This window comes from Triturus cristatus, chromosome 10, assembly GCF_964204655.1.
Source record: "Triturus cristatus chromosome 10, aTriCri1.1, whole genome shotgun sequence".
Taxonomy (NCBI): Eukaryota; Metazoa; Chordata; class Amphibia; order Caudata; family Salamandridae; genus Triturus; species Triturus cristatus.
Window position 1 is genome coordinate 105,554,599 of NC_140593.1, and position 22,586 is coordinate 105,577,184.

Here is a 22,586-nt window from a genome sequence, read left to right on the forward strand (position 1 = left end):
CACAAATTGGATTCAATGCAGTCTCAAGCCACCTTTGACACTGTAGTGTGGGTTAGCCACTCCCTATTTACAACGTTAAGTTAGCATAACCTCGTCAGCTGTTAGAAAGCCAGCTTGCCGCTTCTGCTGCTTTTGCACGCGACACTGTTGTTACATGTTATTCATTTGAGAAATGCTGACTCGACTTTGCTTCACATGAGAACCGTCTGTTGTTTAACATCCTTAACAGTGAGCAGTGACCTTGGTCTGTACACTGTGTATGGAACAAGTCTGGGTCACTAGACGGTGCAGGTTGTTGTGTTCAGGTTGATCATACCACTTCTTAGCCATAACATGCATGCAGCTGCCAATACCTGAAAGACGAGTCCTTTAATATTACAGAGCAGCATGTTTTTAGATTCATTCGAAACGAAGAGCTGTTGCAGGAGAGAGCCTAGCTGATCCTGTGATGTGATTCCACTAAGCTGATCCATAAGGTATGGGGTCCCCCATGCAAGCCTAAGAGACCTTCTATTAGTCTAATAATAACCTATTAGTTGCTAGAGAAAGGAGGGTGGGTGTTTTCCACTGTCATTATTATTATGATTGCTCCTTTCATTTTCTATGGTATTGTAACAATGCTGATGGTTCTGATCTTAACCATTTGTCTGCTTGTGTTAGCCAAAGTACTGCATCTTAGGACGCAAGGTTTATAAAATAAACTCTTTAAACTTTACCGTGTCTTTGTTATTCTGTTGTGGACTGATATATAGATACAAACAGGTATTTCGGATTTCCACCACTCCTGAGAATATCTAAGTCGCTTGTTCTGGGTTGTATATACATTGGGACCGCCGAGCTAAATCTCGGATAACGAATGGGACACTAAGCTAGTCGGATAGGGGTTCTTGGTTCTGAGGGGAGTTTCTGGTACACCACAATTCTCTGAGGTCCTGGTTTCCTGCGCATAGTTCTGTGCATAAGCAGAATCCCCGCAACATGGCGCACCTAACGTTTGGTCTATTGATCTGAAAACGCCTTAGTAGTGCTTTTATTAGTCCACAACGCCCTCACTCTAGTTTCCGGATAACAGGAGTGACGGCTTAACCTACCTAGGTTTCGACTAAAGGTTCTTTCAAGCCTGATAATTAAAATGGTTTCTTTTTTCTGAACCCCAGTGCTACCGTAGACCTTGTTGTTGCTCTTCAGTGTGTCCTAATGGCGGTCGATGTAGCCGCACATAGTCGGGTTCCCCTAACCGCTCATCTACGGGTTTATGGGGTACCTGATGACGGGTTGGCTTTTATCTTTGTGGTGGGTGCTGATGCAGCGTTCCCGTATGAGTTGTTTTATTCCTGGGTGACGTTTGAAGCAGTGGATGCAAACGATAATTTGTTCCACACCTATACTCCCACAGCGATGCCTGCAGCCTATGCCCCTTATAGGACACTTGAAATTCCTCTAACTGCCTGGCAGCATACCATTTGGTTTAATGGCGCCCTTCCCCATGTGGTAGTACCGGCGAGAAAGGGCCCGTTGTCTATTGCAGGGGCCACATGGCCGGTGCTGGACAGTTATACGCCTCATCCCCGCTACATGACTGTGGCGGTGGCGGAATTGCGTGTACTACACACTGCCCTGATTACGGTCCATAGGGCGTTAGTGCAGTACGTGTCTCGCAATGTACAGGTGGGGGCACCTGCAGTTGCGGGCCACATGACTGCCCACCACGCGGTGGTCATTAGTCCAGTTATGGTTAATGCGGTTGTCGGCAAGCGCCCCCAGAATACGGATGAATTTCCTTACTGGCTTGCTGAAAAGTTTGATCAACTAGAAGCCGTGTTTCCGCATACTTCTCCTGTGGATAAACACAGGATACTCACTATTACATTACCGAAGGACCTGGTCCCTGATATTGTCGACTGTGACAATTGGGGCAAGGTCTTTGCTGCGACCTATGCGAAGTGCTATGGCACTCCGTCTATGTCCGTACTACCATCCGTCATCAAGAAAGTCCAGGACAATCATGGTGCGGAAGTAGCCATTGAATTGGGAATGAGGCTTGTCGACAGCTTCGATGTGGTTTGTTCCATGGTGATGGGCAACCTCAAAGGAGATGCCATGCAGTTCCAAGTGGGCAATATGTTGGCCCTTGTGGATCCGGCCGACAGGCCAAAGGAATTCGCTAAAATTATTGCGAAAGCCTACAGAATGGTGGGGCGTAGCGCCTTGGGTGTTAAACCCACCGTTATCATTCCTACGGTAGTACAGCAGACTAAAGTGAGTTTGTCTACTAAAGACAAAAAGCCCAACTTTCCAAAACAGAGTTGGCGATCCAAGAAACAGGGGAAGCAGCAGGAGAAGCGGAGGTCTCGTTCTGCATCGCCGGTATAGGTTAAAACTGAACGCACTTATGATTTGCGCGATCGTTCTAATATTAAGTCACCTGATAGATTTCAGGTTCCTGAACAACGCTCTCCTCGTTCTTCACAGGAAACATCGGCTTTTCAATCAGGTGGCGGAGATCGTGGGAAAGGAAAGGGTGCTCAAGGTCGTGAGCAGCCCCGTCAGGGTGAAGGTAAAGGCAAGCAGGACGAATCTGCACGTCAGAGACCCCTGTTTCAGAAGAAGAAAGTTGCTGCTCTAACTGCGAGATATGCCTCAGATGGTACGGACACAGCTTCAGAACCAGACATGGGCGCTAACGCTGCTAGACAGCGCGGCGGAAGTTACAGTAGTGCGACAAGCGCTGCGTCCGTATCTGGCGGCGACAGCAATTGATACATTTGTAAGTGTTGAAACTGCTGATACTTGCGTAGCTCCCCCTGAACGAATGTTTGAAATTGTCCTTGTAATTGAGGGTGACATATAACGTAAAATTAAAGTAGTCTTCTGGGATAATTTAACCTCTACCTATGATATACTTTTGGCAGAGGCGGATTGACCCCCGGCTTTCGTTTTAGATGCTCCTAGAGGGGAGACAGTGATCCTCCCATCCTTTGGGCACACAGTGCCAACAGAACATTCTAACAGGTTAGCCGGGGAGTGGGCGCAGGTGCTCGCACCTGCGTTGTATCGTACTCAGGTAGGCTGGGATAAATTTTCTCCCAACCATACGATTCCGTTGCGGTCAGAACCCCAGCCACAACCCCAATATCCCATGCGTCGCGAGGCTAGATCTCACGTCGCGTCAATCCTTGAACAATTGGAATATCAGGGAGTAATTGAAACATGTGTGTCACCCATGAATAATCCTTTATTCACTGTGACGAAGCCTGACGGGTCGTACCGCCTAGTTTTGGATTACCGGCACTTAAACTCACACTGCCGGACGTGCGCGGTACAAAATACCCACAGTTCGGCTCTCGTCGATAGTCTCATGAGAAAACGGTTCAAAACCACACTTGACATTTCCAATGGCTTTTACAGCCATAATCTGTCCCCTCATAGCTATGAGTGGACGGCGTTTACCTCGGGTGGCAAACAAAGGAAGTTCAAAAGGCTCCCGATGGGCTATAAGAACAGCCCCGGGGTCTTTGCTGCTCGTGTGGTCTCTCTATTAGAGATGGTAGACCCGGAGGCTTACTCGTACGTAGATGACATCTACCTAACGGACGACGAGTTGCTTCCACACCTTGCTCGCGTGGATAACATAATAACTATGTTTGCTGACTTCGGTTACAAGTTCAACTTTGCGAAGTCCCACATTGCCGAGTTCACAGTGTTGTTCTTGGGGTACGAACTCAATAATGAGGGCCGAGGCTTGGCTCCGCAGTTCCTTGAGAAATGCGCATGCCTTAGTGCTCCTACGACACTGAAGAAATTACAATCTTTGCTGGGTTTTCTGAATTTCGGTCGTACCTACATTCCTGATTATGCCCAGCGTATCAAGTCACTTTATGCCTCGGTACAACCTACTTTTACCAAATCCTGCTGGCTGCCTGAGCACTCTGCTGCATTGCAATCTTTGCAGTCTGATCTTCTTGCTTCGAAATTCTTACGAACTTGTGATGACCACACTAACCTGGTCATTAGAATCGTGCCGGGTGCAGTGGGTTTCACCTACTTAACGTTCAATGAGGGCGACACAGTCCCCATTGCTTACAAATCTCATCTGTACACTTCGGCTGAGCTGCGATTTTCCGCTGTCGAAAAAGTACTGACAGCAGTTTAGATGGCGATCCTGAAAGAGCGAGCGCTATCACAAGGGAAACGCATGCTGGTGGTAACACCGTACCCTGCCCTTGAGGCAGTCACTAAAGCCAGTGTACCAAATTCTAAGGCTTTGCATCCAAGGTGGATACAATGGGCTACCTCCTTGACATCGCCTGACGTCACATATATCTTTGACGCGGCATTACAGACACAGGAGTTCTTGGAGTATGAATTTGTTCATCCGGCTCCTCTGACTTTGCACCCGCTCGAGGAGTACCATTGTGTCATTTACACCGATGGGTCTGCGCAACCCGCTACTGGATCAAAGCACGCCTATTCAGCCGCCTGCGCAATTGTCGTGGGTACTTTCGTGAACGGAGAGTTCCAATCTGATGTCGTGCATACGCAGTCATTGGGTGATTGTACCGCACAGTTAGCAGAGCTTAGAGCTCTTGTGCTTGCACTGGAGTTTGCTGATCCTCGGGTCACTACTCTTATAGTGAGTGACTCATACTATTGTGTTCAGCCTTACAACGAAAATCTACACTTTTGGATTCAAAATGACTTTCGTGATTCCAAGGGTAGCACAGTAAAGCACAAAACGCTTTGGGTTCGAGTGGCAGAACTTCAGGGACGTCTGCCCCTCGTGAATGTAATTCACACTCTTGGTCACCAACGAGTTGGTGTCCATGCTGTCGGTAACAGTCTGGCTGACGAGGCAGCAAAAACCGCAGTGGCGACATATTTAGTAGCAGCAGTTACGAGATCCAAAACGAAGATTGATGATGACATCTTGGCAGCTATAGCTGCGTCTGAGACAGGCAAAGGCTTTCCAAAAGGTTTCCCTTCTCGTTACCATTATCACTTAAGTCCCGATAACGTCCCTTTAGTGAGGATTAATGACGTTGGTGACAGATTGATTCCCAACGCGGACTGCAGACCATCTCTGATATCAGCTGCCCACGAAGGTGTTGCTTCTGCGCATGCCGGAGTGTCGGCTACTGTATCTCTTTTGCAGCAACGTTACTGGTGGTACGGTTTGTACAAACAAGCGCGGGCTTATGTCCTTCTATGTGACATTTGCCAGCAGATCAAACCTTCTTCTGCCGAGCGTCCACCACAAACGCAGCTGTTTATATCTAATCAACCACTTGCGTGTGTTTATTTAGATCACTGCGGTCCTTTTTCCTCCAAGTACATCTTGGTTGCGGTGGATTCGTGCACACGTTTTCTATGGGTGTGGCCGCAAAGGAGTGCTGATGCGCGGACTGTCATCAGGGATTTGCGTGTCTTTATTGGGAGTTTTGCATGTGGTACCCTTCATTCTGACCAGGGCCCTGCGTTTGCCTCTAGGGCATACAAAGAAGCCATGAGAAGTTTGGGGGTCCAAGTCAAATTTTCGTCTCCATACCGGCCTGAGGGCAATAGTGTTGTGGAGCAAATGAACCGTGACCTAAAGCAATCTTTGACAGCAAGGGTTTTAGGTACAGGCCGAAGCTGGCTAACCCACTTGTATGACGTACAACGTGCACTTAATAATCTCCCTAGAAGGTCTCTGGGTGGGCGGACCCCATACATGATGCTCTTTGGAGTACGAATGTTTGTCCCGGACCTTGAGGGTCTAGACATGGCGGCGGCAGCCGCGCCTTTTGACCTGGATGATCACTGTGCTGTATTGCAGAATCTACAAGAAGCCAGAGACACTCTAGCAAAGGAACACGTACCCTCTACATCCGAAGCTGAGCTCCAGGTTCCGGTAGTCGGCTGGCTACCTCGAGTTGGTGACCTGGTCCGTGAGAAGGTGGAGAACAAGAAGGAGTTTGGCCCCTCTTATCGTGCACCGGTCCCGGTGCTTGAAGTCCTGGGTACACGTACAGTTGTTTTACCTCCACTTCCTGGTCGCAAGGATAACAGGTACATCTCGATTGACAATGTCAAGCTACAACGGGTGGACGATTCTTCATAGTATGACACCTTCAGTTTCTTGCCCTTCTATACTGCGAAATTCTGTTGTGGTGCCATCCTCTGCCATCATGCCTGAGGTTGCCGTTGAGATGCATGCAGTTACTGCTCCTTCTTTGCTGCCTACTGCTGGTGGTATGCCTGATGATCCTGAGTATGCTTATCCTGCAGGAGTCCCATTGCCTCTATTACATTCAACTGCGATTAACCAGTCACATTCTTCCTTTGACACTGAATCAATGACTTCCACTGCCCCTTCCAAAATTTCTATATTTTTTGCCTGGTTCAAGAGACATTTTTTAGTGGCACCATGGACTTACATCTGGCTGGTGCCAATATGTATTTTTTTGTTCATGACAATTGGCTTTGTGGTAGTGTTTTTTAAACTTATCAATGGACACTACCTGGATGAACGATCTGAAATTCGATTAATTGATGGAACTTTGGCCCCCCATTCCTCATCACACATTATGAAAAGGGACCAGACTTTTGTGAACATTACCACCTGGCCTGTGCGTGATGGGATCACTTGGGATGCTGTTAAATTTCAAATTCATGGTCCTACTGAAGTGATTAATGTGCCTAATGTCTTTCGTGTTTCTATGGGTTAAGTAGTTACACAGAACATCCGATCGGATGATTGGGATGTACAAGCAATTGAAGCACTGTTTTCTGATTTGAAATATTATGCTGCATTTGATGCTGAAGATTTGTATTTAAATACTGCAAATTATGGAGAACAATTTTGCTATCAACATTATGGCACACATTTCCTACACAGAGCAAATACTTTTCGTAATTTTGTTAATTACACACAATGGGAACATTGTCCGGCCCCTTTGGCTGGCAGCTCTGCCACGTTAGTGAACAAGTTCACATATTTTTCGGATTTTAGTGTGTCTAATCCGACCTCTTTTTATTTTAAAGTGGCGGCTGAAACCGCCTCTAAGGTTAGATTGACACATTCCAAATTGTTATATTCCAAGTCCTTTATGGACGAATTGGCTATCGGAGGTTATGACCTATGGAAAGCTACTATCGACCCTAAATCGGTTTGGGGAACTAAACCGTGGCAGGTACAGGGAACAGAAGCTTTGCATCGTGCCTGTCTTATCCCAAACCGTATTTTATTTTTGAACTCATCTATTTTTCAGACCACCTGTTTTGGATTGGCTATGTCTAAAAAATTGAATTCCCCCTCGATCCCGGATCTGGGTGCTTATCCTACTTGGAAAAACCACACAGATCTGTCCCTTACTATGTTGCAGTCCCTTGTTTCCAACGCCACCTTTAATATTTCAGCATTAGATCCTGAAGGGTGGTTGGTGTGGCAAACTGGCTCGGATTCCTGTCAACGCCGATTTCTATCTTCAGCACCTGGGTATACTCAAGTTAGAGTAGATCCTCATTTTGAATCATCACACACTGTAACTACCTACTCTGTGGGTAAGTTATGCCAGTCATGGCTGCAACATTCCACATTAGCATCTGTTAAACTTCATTCATCACGTTTAAACGACAAAATAGATTTGAATGATTTTGTTAAGGGTCCTGCAATAGGCAGGTCCAAAAGATGGGTATATGCTATTTACAACGAAGTTTGGAAATTGTCGCAAATTGAAGCTGCATCCAGATTACGTGCTATTGACCAAGCCAATATGGAAAAAGTATTGGCTGTGATAGATAATAGCATTAATACCTTGTCTTCCAGAATTTATACTTTAGATAATATTGTTTCATCTGTCGTAGACATTGTGCAGAATGATGTGTCTGTATTGTATCATGGCCAGAATCAGTTGCGTTCTATTATGCAGTTTGCATGGACTTTGCAAAGGTTAAAGGCAGGGAAAGTCCCATGGGATTACATGAATGTGTCATCTTTGTTTCTCCCTTTTAACTTGACTGTGAAGCAACAGTTCATGTCCATGAAAGATGCTACTTATTCCTTGCTGCACATTGAAAAATTGGAACCTTTGCCATTCTCCATTGCTGAACTGAACTCGGCTGTGTGGCTTATTCACGGGTTGATCACGTTACCTTTTCCCCTGTTTAAGTTTACTTCATGCATGAAACATCATGCACTTGGCAGATATGAACACCTTGGTACTGCCTTCCTGCACGAAGTATGGTCGCTCCCGTTCACATATAGATGCATGCGGGAGGGCAAAGAGGTTTACTTAAAGGGTGAGGAGTGCACTTCTGCCCCTGATCATTCTGTAGTGTGTAGACACATACAGTTACATGGCGCATGCAATGTACACACTCCTAATTTGGCTTGCGTCCTGAAAGGTATTCCGGTGCCAGTTATAACCCCTTCATTTACGCTGCTTGCTAACGGTAGTTATTTGCTTTTAAATAATGAAGCTTGCTGTGGGATGCTAGAAGGAATACCTTACATAGTAACTGTTTCACAGCGTGTAGTTTGCTGTAATAATGTCCTTTTCCCACCCCCGCATGGCCGGCTCGATGTTTCTATCTGGCCTTCGATTCCAACCTTGAAAGCAGAGTTCAACAAGATGAGCAGAATAAGGGCTCTTTTGTCTCAAAAAGAGGTCGCTTTGACTTCGTCCCGTGAAACATTTCTTCTTCACGTAGCAAACACCCGCACAGAGGTGCAGGCGCTTTTGAATACTGACCTCCCCTTGCATTTTGGGACCTTGAGACAGACTATCTTTAATGCCTCGTCTACGACTGGCAGAGTTCATTTTTTTAAAGTTGTGGGCTCCGGCCTCGTGACCTCCTTTCAAACTATTTTTGGTGTGATACCCGCATTTTTTCATTCTATTTTTTCCAACGTCTTCGGAGGTCTCCCTTTGCTTCTTGCCCTTATAGCTGGGATACTTCTATTGATTTGCGTAATACGCAATGGCTGCGCAACTTGCGTACCGAGACAACATGCCCCGGCTGATCCATCTGCGTAACCAGATGCTTGAATTCTATGGCACTTTACCCCTGGCGACCTTAAGTGTCGCATATGGATTGTCCTTCCGGTTTCCATTCTTTACTTGTGTGCAACCTGTCTTTCACTGCCTGGATTGTCCATTCCAATGCGCTCTGGATTTGTGCCTGTCAAACTTGGTGTCACCTGCCCGGATTTTGATGGACTAATGGGCCCCTTAGTGGCTCATGAGTTTGCCTGTTCTGGTGTCGGGTTTATGGCCCTGGGTGCTGCGCATGGAGTCCTTGGAAATTGGGACATCGGAGAGGCCGCTATTGACTTCCTGGACCGAAGTTATATTGAAGAACCTGCCTGTTGTCCTCGTATGGTTCTGGAAGCTCCAATTGTAAATGAACACGTGTGTTCCTTTACCTTGCTAAATTGGATGGCAGATACTTTTGCGGAACGCTCCAATGATTTCCTCTTGGAGGCTGTTGCAACTTATTGTGCCTATACCTTGATGGATTGATTCTTTGTCATGGTCAACTCATGGTGCATCCATAGATGTCAGTCTTTTTCCCATTTTTTCATGTTTTTTTTTCTTAAAGACATCTTTTTTCTTCTTGAAATTTTTTTTTCGAACTTTACACTTACCTTATATGGACTTATAGTTCATGCCCTTGGTTCCGTTCTTTCTGACTTGAACTCTGCATTCTTGATAAGTGCGCCCCTAGTGGTTAAGAGTCCGATCAAGGGGGGTGTAGTGTGGGTTAGCCACTCCCTATTTACAACGTTAAGTTAGCATAACCTCGTCAGCTGTTAGAAAGCCAGCTTGCCGCTTCTGCTGCTTTTGCACGCGACACTGTTGTTACATGTTATTCATTTGAGAAATGCTGACTCGACTTTGCTTCACATGAGAACCGTCTGTTGTTTAACAACCTTAACAGTGAGCAGTGACCTTGGTCTGTACACTGTGTATGGAACAAGTCTGGGTCACTAGACGGTGCAGGTTGTTGTGTTCAGGTTGATCATACCACTTCTTAGCCATAACATGCATGCAGCTGCCAATACCTGAAAGACGAGTCCTTTAATATTACAGAGCAGCATGTTTTTAGATTCATTCGAAACGAAGAGCTGTTGCAGGAGAGAGCCTAGCTGATCCTGTGATGTGATTCCACTAAGCTGACCCATAAGGTATGGGGTCCCCCATGCAAGCCTAAGAGACCTTCTATTAGTCTAATAATAACGTATTAGTTGCTAGAGAAAGGAGGGTGGGTGTTTTCCACTGTCATTATTATTATGATTGCTCCTTTCATTTTCTATGGTATTGTAACAATGCTGATGGTTCTGATCTTAACCATTTGTCTGCTTGTGTTAGCCAAAGTACTGCATCTTAGGACACGAGGTTTATAAAATAAACTCTTTAAACTTTACTGTGTCTTTGTTATTCTGTTGTGGACTGATATATAGATACAAACAGGTATTTCGGATTCCCACCACTCCTGAGAATATCTAAGTCGCTTGTTCTGGGTTGTCGATACATTGGGGCCGCCGAGCTAAATCTCGGATAACGAATGGGACACTAAGCTAGTCGGATAGGGGTTCTTGGTTCTGAGGGGAGTTTCTGGTATACCACAATTCTCTGAGGTCCTGGTTTCCTGTGCATAGTTCTGTGCATAAGCGAAATCTGATGCTTTCCTAGTGATGAAATTGGAGTTTAACAAGGAAGGGTTCCTTGAAAAGATCGAACTACTGGTAGCCAGGAAACTATATATGCAGTTTCGTTATAAAACTCTTCCTCTGTTCTCCATCATCTCAGGCCGGGCTCGCCAGCATGAGCGGGGTAGATGGGAGTGTTCCTCTTGTGGTGCTAGTAAGGTATCTGTAGAGCATGTCGTATTATTCTGTCCTGCCTATGTTAAGTGGAGGAAAAATGGATCCTTCCAGTATGTCAAACACTAGGGGTGAGAGAGCATGTAGAGACCCTTCGTTTCTTAAGACATGACACAAAACAATGTATTGTCTTTGCTGTATCTCGCTTCCTTTTGGCGATGGAGGGGACCAGGGTTTTGATCCTTAAAGCAAACACGGGGCCCGTTACATTGATACCACTGGGGGCTTTAAATGATTCTGTTAATCCACCTCCATGAGAAATCTATTACGCTGGGGCTCAAGAATATAACTGCCCAAAAATCAGTAGAGAGTGGACACGATTCATGCTGCATTTGCACATACATATGGAATGATCAGGGCCTGCGTTGAATTCTTGACCATTCCCACACCCTTTGGCTCTTTATGTACACACGGACCAAGTTTGCTTTGGCATTCCCTTGTGATTTACTGAATGGAGCCGGAAAAATGTTTTGATAATATAGGTTGTATGATGCTGTTTTAAGTTGGATTTATGTATTCGTGGTGCCCTATAGATTTTTTATGTTTTATATTGATTGAATTGTCCTCTGTAGTTTTATGGCTTGTAGCCGAAATAAAGTATCTTGATGATGATGATGGTGTTAAAGAAAATGTGAATATGGCTCAGTTAGTACATGCTTGTTTTAAGGAATAGTATGTATTTGCTTTATGGGACTTGTAGTTTTGGGTTTTGGGTGACCTTTTGGGTAAAAAGCTAGAACTAACTGGACTTGTGTTAAATGTCTAGAGCTACATAAATATGATCCTAGATTTTACTTTAAAGTCAAGCTTAGCAGCATTGGAGGGGGTCTCACCCGTGATAGTTGAGAAGAGAGCACTGGAGCAGCCACTGGAATTCAGTGGTGGCTCCTCCGTTAAGGCGGAGGAGCGTTGCCCCACTGCTTTTAAGCAGTGTCACTAAAGGATAAATAAAGTGATAACTCTAAATTACTATAATTTTATTTTTCCCTTATTGTGGCAGCTTTGCGGGCGGGATGGGCGGGGCTGCTCTGCTGACAGAGCAAGGGAGGGGAAGAGTGGTTCGTACTTTCTAAAGTGCGCACTTTGTATGTACTCCATGCAGGCTGCAGTACAGCTTGCATGAAGAACATGCCCAGCCTCCCATTCTGCGACTGACCGCTGTTGCACGGCGCTCAGACCAATCAGAACGCTGCACTGCAGTGTTCTGATTGGCTATCGAGAGGCTGGGAGCCAGGTGCATCCTGCTTCCTGCCCTGTAAGTGGGGGAGAGGAGGTGGCGACAACGGCAGGCGGCAGGCAGGTAATTGTGTATTGTTTTTATTGCATTCCCGCACCCACCCCCGTGACCCGCCCCCAGCCTTCAAATACCAGCTGGAATTTCATGAATTGAATTTTGGATGCAGTGCTCTTGTAAATAGCAATTCTGTAAAATGCAACTGTCAGCTCTTGGTGCAAAACGCAGAGGACATCATATCAAATTAATCAAAGTTGCAACTCAGAATTGCATGAGAGGGAGAGAGCAGGAAAGTGCCATCTCTATGGCATCCCTTCTCTCTTCCTTGTGCTGGGGCACCATCAGGCTGCATAGCACCAAGCACAAACCTTTGTACTGTAGTTCAAAGGTGTCTGAATGATGTCTAGCACAGGTTTTGTGCTGGAAGAGTATCCTAGAAGTCACCCATATTAAAGTCAGGGCTCACACACAAGTCCTGGCCAAAACATTAAAAAAGGAAATGCAGTGAAGAAAAAAAATGTGGTTTTAACACATTGGCTTTTTTAATTTCAATTACTAATCCGAGTTTGGAAACCGTAATTAAACAGAAAAAACACACAAAAGTGTTCTTTTTTTTTTAAGCGAGAAGCAAAATGGAGGGAAGTATCAAAGGCGCAGAAGCAAAATGGAGGTGACAGGTGTAGAGCAGAAGCAACATGGTGACAAGGGGTGGAAGCAACATGGGGGGACCGGGTGGGTGGATCAAATGCAGGGCCGGCTCTAGGGCGGTGCGACCGGTGCAATCGCACCGGGCGCTGACTTTTAGGTGGGGGCGTCGTGTTTGCAAGTATATAATAGTTTTAAAAGCGCCTTCTGCCAGCGTTCTGGCCTCCAGCAGTTTTCAGTCGTCAATAAAAATGTAAAGAAAACTCCGTGATTAATTTTCTACCTACAGAAAGATCGGAGGTTTGTCTAGTGGCAGCTTTGAGTCATGGTAGGGTAGTGCAGATGGTTAATGTGCCTACTGCAAAGAACCTGTAACAGTAGATCACAACGTGCATATAATTTAAATAGATCAGTGGGACATTGCTTTTGTCTGAGAGATCCTTTTATTACTTGCAGTTAATAAGTTAACATCCTAGCATAGACAGTGATCTATTAACTGTCATCAAAGAGCTGCATGCAACCTGCAAGGCATAGATGAGAGTGTTATGATTTTTTACCCCGTCTTTCATTATTCTAATGTTGGAAAAAGGATTAATTTGGATATAAATCAAATCTGATTATTAAAAAGACCCCCCAGCTATGGTGTTATGTTTTAAATTCTGAGTTTGTGCTTCTCCAGACCAAGCGCCATTAAACTATACTGTCTACCAGGGTGGAAGACATTGTGGCTCCTACACCTTATAATCGTCTGTCTTATTTAACATTTCCTATACACTGATTTGCACACCTATGATTGATTGTCTCTGTGTAGTGAGCGTGTGATGTAAAGTGCTCTGACAGCCTACACTGGTATCAGTAGCGCTATACAACAAATTAAATGCATCTGAGAGATGGAGTGGTTATGGAGACTTGAGGGGCACTGTTAAAGGGTGCTAGTGAGGGAATTCATGGCAGAGGTGGTCACTGGGGGGGGCGCCAACAACCATTGTCGCACTGGGCGCCACCAGCGCTAAAGCCGGCCCTGATCAAATGGGTGATAGCAGAAAGGAGTCTGTGAGGTGAAAGCACATGGGTTAGAAAGCAACAAGGGGGAGTAGGGAGAAAGCACATGGGCGAGAAAGAGGAGCAAGGAGTGCAGCAGAGGGCGAAGAGAAGCACGTAAGAGAGACAGCAGGAAAAAAACATGAATTCATGTAGAGTGCTTAAACAGAAAGCAAAATGTAGAGCCTGGAAAAGCGAGCCCTTGAAGGACACAGTAGTGCATCCATGCTCCAGGGGAAGGAGGCGAAGGAAAGGCCATTCAGTTGATGAATAATAAGCAAGTAAATGAGAGTGACAATGAAAACAACCAATGGTAAGCATTCAGCAGGCTCTAAGTCCACTGTAACCTAACAAAATCTCTCTTGCAACATACAGCACAGGTGATGTGTGTAGGTGAGACTTAAAAAAGATTGTTTTCTGTATGAAATGCCTCTATGAGTTAAATAACTGGATTTTTGATGAATAAGTGTATTTTTCAGATGTACAATAATCCCTCATGCACTGAATACAAGCCCTCCATAGAAAGTGCAATGATACACCAAACAGCCAATAGCATGTGGTGAGATAGTAATAATCTCCCAGCCCACAATATGCATATTTTAATAATTGGTAACAATATGTCATACAATCAGCGGTGCTCAGAGCCGGACTGGCCGTAGCGGGCAATCCCCCGGTGCTCCGCACGGGTGGGGGCCGGTTTTGGGCCCCTGGGGGCCGTCGTTTTTGTTACAGGGCCGTTTTTGCAGTATAGCTGCAAAATCGGCCCTGTAACAAAAGCGGACAAAAACCGGCCCTGGTAAAGAGCTCGGCGGCACCTCCAAGCCCCGGGGGGCCGGCCGAGCACTTTGCCAGGGCCGGTTTTGGTTCCCAGTCCGGCCCTGGCGGTGCTGTCAATACAGACCATAAAAAGCTTGCCACAAGCTCCATTCTAAAACCTAACTACAAACGTTTTAACTATGGCACGTTCTCCATATACCATTGGAGCTGGAATCACAGCACAGATGTCGTCTGGGGCCTCAGAATGTCTGGCATCACCACTCACCAATTATATTTTAATAAGTCAGTGGTGACGTCAGAGGGTAATGATTTTGAAGATAATATAGTTATTTCTTTGCATGTTCAATCAAATCAATCAAAGAAAGCTTTATTCGATTGTGAACAAACAATCATAAAAGCATAATAACATGGTTTCATATATAAAAATTCATATAAAATACATATACGCAATTATTTAAAATTCCTTGAAAAAGTTAAAAGAGTATTAAACACAAGAGGCTTTCCTTGGATTAAACGACAATTTAAGAAAGAATCATAAGTTTCCTTAAACACAGAACTTTTTTAAAGAAAATTACCATCCTGTAGACACTATGCACATTATCTAATTGTTGTAATGCCAAAAAGGCAGGTCGACATTGTCGGAGCCCAAACCATTTTAACACAGGGATTAAGCACATTTTCCTGGCATCAGAATAAAATATACAAAAAAGTATAACATGGATCGTGGTTTGCTTAGAAATATTATCACATGGGCACAGTTGGAGGTCTTGAGACCAGTCATTCACTTTAGGAAATGTGACTAATCTGTGAAAAACCCCCAATCGAAAGCGAACTACTAGGAATCTCTCATATTCACTCGTCACAACGGTGAGGTAGGGTTGAATGTTAAAAGGAATTAAAATCATCTGATTGTGTAGGACAGTGGGTTTTACGATTTCAGAAGACAGTCTGGCAGGATCTAATAGTGACAAGCCCTTTGCTTTTAGTTCCTTCCTAGATATTTTCTGAATACTACTAGGATTAGTAAAGTTCTTAATAATTGGTAACAATATGTCATACACTCAACTGTGCTGTCAATACAGACCATAAAAAGCTTACCACAAGCTCCATTCTAAAATCTAACTACAAACGTTTTAACTGTGGCACGTTCTCCATACACCATTGGAGCTAGAATCACAGCACAGATGTCGTCTGGGGCCTCAGAATGTCTGGCATCACCACTCACCAATTATATTTTAATAAGTCAGTGGTGACGTCAGAGGGGAATAATTTTGAAGCTAATATAGTTATTTGTTTGCATGTTTAATCAGATTACGTGGTATGCTAAGTACATTCCGTAGTGATATCAAAGTAAGATTGCAATTTTTAAACTATAATGACAGCAGTGTTGTGCCTCAGAGACCACCCTTTTTCTTGGTTATATCTGTACAATTAGGAGGGAGCTTAGGGGGCATATCTACAAGGCGGCGATATAAAACTATCGCCGCTTTTGCGGCCGTTTTCAGCCAAAAAGCGGCGATAATTTTATCGCTATATCAGCAAGGTCACGCTATCGCGTAAAACCTTGCCTTAGCGCCTGAATTCCTAATGCCCATCTTTGCATCTCTAATGAGATGCAAAGTGGGCGTTCCTCCCCAGGATAACGGGAGAAATGTCGCTAAGCGACATTTCTCCTATTATCAAGTCTCACACAAAGCAGCATAGCGACAAGAAAAGTAGCGATAACCTCTGTTATCGCTACTTTCCTTATGCCTGCTTTGAAACTGACTTAGCCATGATATCCTATGTAAGGTGGATATCATGGCTAAGCATGTGAGGCCCTATGAGCAAGCTATCGCCAAACTTCGTGGGATTGTCGCTGCGTTTCCAGCGATATTCTCACATTTGGCAGTTAGCTCTAGGATTTGTATCGCTTTTGAGATAAGTGTTGCTAATAGCACGCTATCTCAGCGATAAAAATCCACGCTAGCCGGCGATAATTATCCTAGCGCTAAGTGCGCTGAGCGATAATTATCGCCGGTTGTTGCTGATATGCCCCGTGATGAGCAGGGCTAGGAAGACACAAACCTGAAATAAGTATGTAACAGGATATCAAAATTACGAATAACTGCTCATGTGAAGCCCAGCACTAGAACGAATCATTATGAACCTATCACATGACCAGTATGTCTGTGCGTCAGTGCATGTATAGCCCTGACATACTGTAACAGTACTGGAAATGATGGAAACTGGAAACCAATCAAAAATATTATAAACAGAAAATATGCATTTGCTTCTATTATCCCTCAAGAGAGCATCTTTTTCCCTAGTGTGTCCTTCTTTCACTTGTCAGTGCCTTAAAGTAACATATGCGTAGTATATGGAGCGTAAAAGAAAAAAAATACAAACACACATATAAATAAAAACATAAAATGCGTCGTCTTTGAAGGCCAGCCCATTCTTCTTCAGTGCTTCAGCTGGAATAGTGTGTAGTTTGTCCTAATATTATGAATAGGCCTGGGCTAAAATTCCGTTCCGCTCGCGGAAATTGCGATAATTTGGCATTTTCGCGTTCCGCGGAGAGTGCGAAAATGTCAAAATTACCGCCATCCGCATCTTACCGGAAATTTTTTTCTTGCTCGCGCTGTAAAAAAATACATTCTCGCGTGCGCGGGATCGACTTACCTGAATCCCCGCGTTCGCCGACAAGTTTTCCCGATCCGGTCGTGTTCTCCACGAGATGTTGGATTGTTGGTAGCCATTTGCGCTGTCTCGCGACAGTTTGCGACCTCATTAACGTCGTTTGTCACGCGATCACGTCATTCGTCGCGTGATCACGTCTTTCTTCTCGCGATCATGCACCACGAGAGTATGAGATGATTGAGATCTCGTGCCCGTGAGCAACCGCATGGGTAAGTTGGCGAGCCGCGATCACGCAGAAAATACCGCGAACGGGAGGGAAAAAAACTTCCGCGTCTTCGTGATATTTCCGCGTGTTTGCGGAGATTTTTAACATTTTCACGATAGTTTGCGAAAGGGAATTTCGCAAATTCCGCCCACCCCTAATTATGAATTTCTGCTGTTTTCTAATGTGCTGCTGTGCTCGATATGTCAGCAGCAGCTCTCTTTCACTTTCCTATTTGTACTCACCTGTCCTCTCTCTGATCCCTTTGCACTGTCGCCCTGAATCCCTTTCCCAAGAGCAGCGCTGTGTGTGAGTCACACCAATGAAGTACTGCATGTATTTAATAAATAGTCACCTTTTGTTATGTCGTTTTCAATTTTTAATTCCTGTTCATGAAATGAAAGAGCCTCTTTGAAATATTTGCAGTTTGTGCGTCAGAACGAATCGACGTTGTTTGGCGCGAGCCTGTCCAGGGTTCATGCACATGCTGTTGTGCTTCATTCCATCAATGCGTGTACTTCACGGTTTAAAATCGAGTCTGCATTTAGTTCCCTGTTCGCGCTGCTCTCGGCTTTGCATCTTCGGGGGGCATTTCTAAGCAGTAAGTGGAACGAGCGCCTGTGTGCTGCTCTCTGCTGTTTCTAGGCGCCCTCTTTCTGAGTTTCTATAACTGTAAAAAAAAAAACTCCGGGAGAAGAACTGTTCGGCTGAGAGAAGAAATAACGTGTCAGAAAAGAGAAAATGTGGGGTAAGGGTCAGAGCTGCCGAATTTGGACCTGGGGACCCGAGTTCGAGTTATGGCGTTGGCTCCGCATCCTGTGATTCTTGGCAAATCACTTAAACTCCCCATGCCTACCAAAAATGAACATGTCCCTGTGTTACGTAAGTGATGTTCATGTAAAGCCACCAATACGTTCGGGTCGAGTTCCGCTGTATAAACTACCCCCCCCCCCCTTCTCCCCCCTAAAAAAGCTATTACAACGACTGTAATCGTCAGCTGGGTGCACATATCAGCATACAATGGTATTGTTATTACATGCCGAGAGTAAACAGCCAAGAGTTCAAAGCCCTCCCTGCACCTCCCTGTCTTCCCTCATAAACCCGGACTGCCTGTAACGGAGGCTGCCGCTCTCTACCGCCCTCTGACGTCAGCTGTAGAAGTGGCAGACGCACCCCGAGGCCTCAATGCTCTGTGATCGCCCCCCATGCCGAGGACGCCCACAGATGTTTAAGTGGACACCAGGCCCCCCACTGTTCCAATCCTGCGCCTACCGGTGCCTGCTTGGAGGCGGATAACACCGACCTACGTGTGACTTTTAGCAGCTCGGACTGGGAGGCACCGGGGACCGTCCTGCCACTACCTCATTTTCACCTGAAGTCAGAGGCACCTGTATGGAGGCCAGGCCTCACGGAGGGACGCGGAGTCCTGTGATTGGCTGGCCTGGGTGTCCGCTAAAGCAGCCTGTCTCCATGCTTTTCTACAGACTGATGGAGGTTTTATTATTTATATTGTTCACTGTGGATTTATTTATTTTGGGCATTTTTGGAGCACAACATATTTGCTTCAATAAAAGAAACAAGAAATTAAACTGGTGGGTTCTGAATATTTTAAACAATAACTACTTAGAAGGTTTTGGGGCAACAAACTTCCTTTTACAAGGTACATACGACATGTTATATTTTGTTTTATGTGATGTTATGTTATGGGTTATGCTATGATAGTTTAGGTTATGTGTTCTGCTAGGATTTTTTACTCTATTTATTGTGATATGTTATGTGATGTGATGTTATGTGTTAAGCTAGGATAGTGTGGGTTATATGTTATGTGATGTTATGTGTCATGAGGATATTATATGTTATGTTATGCGTTATGAATGGATATTATATATTATGATGTGTGTTATGCTGATAGTTTAGTCTCTTTATTATGATATGTTATGTGATGTGATGTTATGTGTTAAGCTAGGATAGTGTGGGCTATATGTTATGTGATGTTATGTGTTATTATAAGATAGGATATTATATATATATATATGTATTTTATGTTATGTGTTATGCTAGGATAATTATTCTCATGTTATGTGTTTTTCTAGGATAATTGATGTTATGTTATGTGTTATGATAGGAAAGTTAATGTTATGTTATATTATGTGTTAGGATAAGATATTACATGTTATGTTATGCATTATACTAGGATAGTTTGTTATGTTATGTGTTATGCTAGGATACTTTAGGTTATAAATCATGAGTTATGATAGGATATTATATGTGATGTTATGTGTTATGCTAGGATACTTTAGGTTATAAATCATGAGTTATGATAGGATATTATATGTGATGTTATGTGTTATGCTAGGATACTTTAGGTTATAAATCATGAGTTATGATAGGATATTATATGTGATGTTATGTGTTATGCTAGGATACTTTAGGTTATAGGTTATGTGCTATAATATGATATTATATGTTATGTGTTATGCTAGAATTGTTTAGGTTATAAGTTATGTGTTATGATAGGATATTATATGTTGTGTTATGTGTTATGCTAGGATACTTTAGGTTATGAGTTATGTTTTATGATAAGATATTATATGTTATGTTATATGATATACTAGTATAGTTTATGTTATTTTATGTGTTATGATGAAAATGTATGTTATGTCTTGTTACACTATGTTAAGGTATGTTATAATATGTAAAGTTTTGTTATGCTATACTACGTTACACTACGCTGCGTTACGTTATGTTTTTCATATTTTAAATAGAGCAGCCCTCCCCAGCTAAGTGTACACGTGCTTTAGAGTTAAAATGGAGATAAAAAAATATCTCCTTACAGAGAACATAAAAACGCTGGAGTCTATGAATCATTGTAGCTAATTATCTGTAGGTAGAGAACTGAGAGAGTACTGAAAGAGGGAGAGATAAAAAATAGAGGAAGAGGAAAAGGACAGCGAGGTGCGGAAAGGAAGAATAAGCAGGGAAGACAGACTCGAGCTGGGGAAAGGCTGAGCAGGCAGGTAGCAAGTTGTAAGAACAGAGCAAGTGAAATGGTAAATGAAGCGCAAACAGAAGAGGGTAGAGGAGAAGGATGAGGAAAACAGGGAATGGTATGAAGAGAGGCCGGTGTAAAAGTCTAAGGAAGGAGGAACAGAGAATGGAAGGAGGGGGTGGCCTAGGAGAGTCAGGCTAGGAGGAGAAAAGGACAGAGCAGGACAGTAATGATAGTTAATATAAAGGGATGAAGACAGAGGCTACTGCGGGATACGATGGAGGGCGGAGGGAGAATTGAGGATAGTAGTTACAGTGTGAGTTGGAGTCTAAACATGCATGTTTATAGATATTTGCAGAATTGAAGAAGATCCACGTCTGACGTCTCAGATAAGGAGCCCCGAACAGAAGGTGCTCGCCCTGAGAAGGACTGGGGAGCAGCCAGGTGGGATCTGAAAGTCTCAGTTTTGAGACTGAAAACTTTTGTGCTCCACAGTGTCTTCCTTTCACTGGAGATTTTTAAGGAGAGGACTGCTGTTTTTGACAGCCTTTAGACTGTTGAACAAAAAACTGAGCTGCCCGGCCTACATCCACCTCATAAAAGTGACGGCAGCACAGACATTACCCACTCTGTCATACGGCCTAGAAACATGGTGTGGTAAGGAGTCCGAGTTATTGAACGAGCTCCAGACCAAGGTATACAAGGCCATCTTCAATATCCCTAATTCCGCATCCCCCGCACAGGTACGGCTAGAATTTGACCTTCAAAACCAGAAATTCCAAAGTATGAATTCCTTTGTGAAGCTGTGCCATAAATTTCGATCATCAGAGCCCAGCTCATCGAACAGCCTATGCTGGGAAGAGATCAAAGCCCAACTGGCCCAAGAAACACCCAATACATGGGGAGCTTACTTGAGAAAATCTTTGGTGGAATTAGATATTCAACCAGTATGGGAGAGCATGGTAGAAAATGTAAAATTTTACAAAGTCAGCAATGATTCTGGAAAGAAAAAATCCTTCTTGGAAGGCAAAAAAACTTTGTCCAAATGACGTCACACGTGGACAGTGATAAATTCTTACACACATACAAAGACCCAAGCTTATCTAGCAGCCCATTTCTGTATCGAGATAAAAAAGAGCTTCGTTCATCACCGTTCAGGAATGCACGACTCAAAAGATCTACTGCCATCATGGAAATGCAAAAAACAAGCTGCGAACTGTCGATTATGTGGTTACTCTTACAAAACAATAACTCATTTGTTGTGTGCATGTCCCACAGTTAAGGAATTAAGGAAATCCTTTTTAAAATCTATTTTTATGAGCTCAACATTCGCACATGTAGACAAGCGTGCATGGAGGGATCCTCAATTATTTTGTCTTGCTGGGGCATAAACATTTTTACACAAATAAGGAAACTCCTCCGGCAAGAAGACTCAGAAAATAAGAGTGTTGGCTGAAGAAATAGCTTTTTGGAAAGGGTCTTAGGCACTATTCACAATTGGTCAAATTCACACCAGGTTCAGAAGTAGGAGCAATATTTTAACCATTCAACAAAATTAAATGCACTGAACTTTTTCTTTTTGAAAAAAAAAAAGACTTTTAGTATGAGTTTTTAATAATTAAACAAATGAAGATTGATTGATATATGAATCATCATAGGCTGTTCACACATTACAGACCCTATTCTCGTAGGCACATTATCACTTTAACTATACGGCTTGATTTGTTGTAACAGTCTTTAACGAACCCTGGTGCTTGTTTTTCATCAAACAGTGACCGCTTGCGGCTTCTGTTTATGAATCTTCATTACGCTATTTGCACTTATGAAGATACATGCCTTCAGGCACAGAACTTTGCACTTTACTCTTAGCTGAAACATGCATCACTCAATTTTATATATTGTCTGTATTTTATAAACTGTACATTGTTTGTCGCTGCCCTACAAATACTTATGTCATGGTCCAGTGGCACTTTGGGTGTTCTTATTGTGATATTTGCATTGTATGTACCTTGTAATGATTTCAAGTAATCTCACAATAAACTTTGAACTTTGACTGCTGTTTTTGCTGTTTTTTAAGTGAATGGCTCTGAAAGGGGTACAGTCAAACTGAGATCTAAGTCTGACCTTGACAGAGAGCCTATAGGGCTCA

At 43.8% G+C, this 22,586-nt stretch overlaps 1 protein-coding gene across 1 annotated transcript; it reads left to right on the forward strand.

Annotated features, from left to right (window-relative positions):
* The first annotated feature begins 4,153 nt into the window (after positions 1-4,153).
* On the forward strand, positions 4,154-21,486 carry LOC146788963 (uncharacterized). The gene is made up of 3 exons (XM_085630990.1): positions 4,154-5,328; positions 20,796-20,881; positions 20,933-21,486. Exons 1-3 carry the CDS (start codon positions 4,154-4,156, stop codon positions 21,484-21,486), a joined length of 1,815 nt encoding a protein of 604 aa, XP_085487116.1.
* Positions 21,487-22,586: the final 1,100 nt, after the last annotated feature.

Excerpts from the sequence above, each read along its gene's own strand:
- LOC146788963 (XM_085630990.1), top strand. The coding sequence starts at position 4,154 with ATGGCGATCCTGAAAGAGCGAGCGCTATCACAAGGGAAACGCATGCTG. Across the intron at positions 5,329-20,795 it reads TGCGGTCCTTTTTCCTCCAA|AATTGAAGAAGATCCACGTC; the intron begins GTACATCTTGGT and ends AGATATTTGCAG. Across the intron at positions 20,882-20,932 it reads AAGGACTGGGGAGCAGCCAG|TGTCTTCCTTTCACTGGAGA; the intron begins GTGGGATCTGAA and ends TGTGCTCCACAG.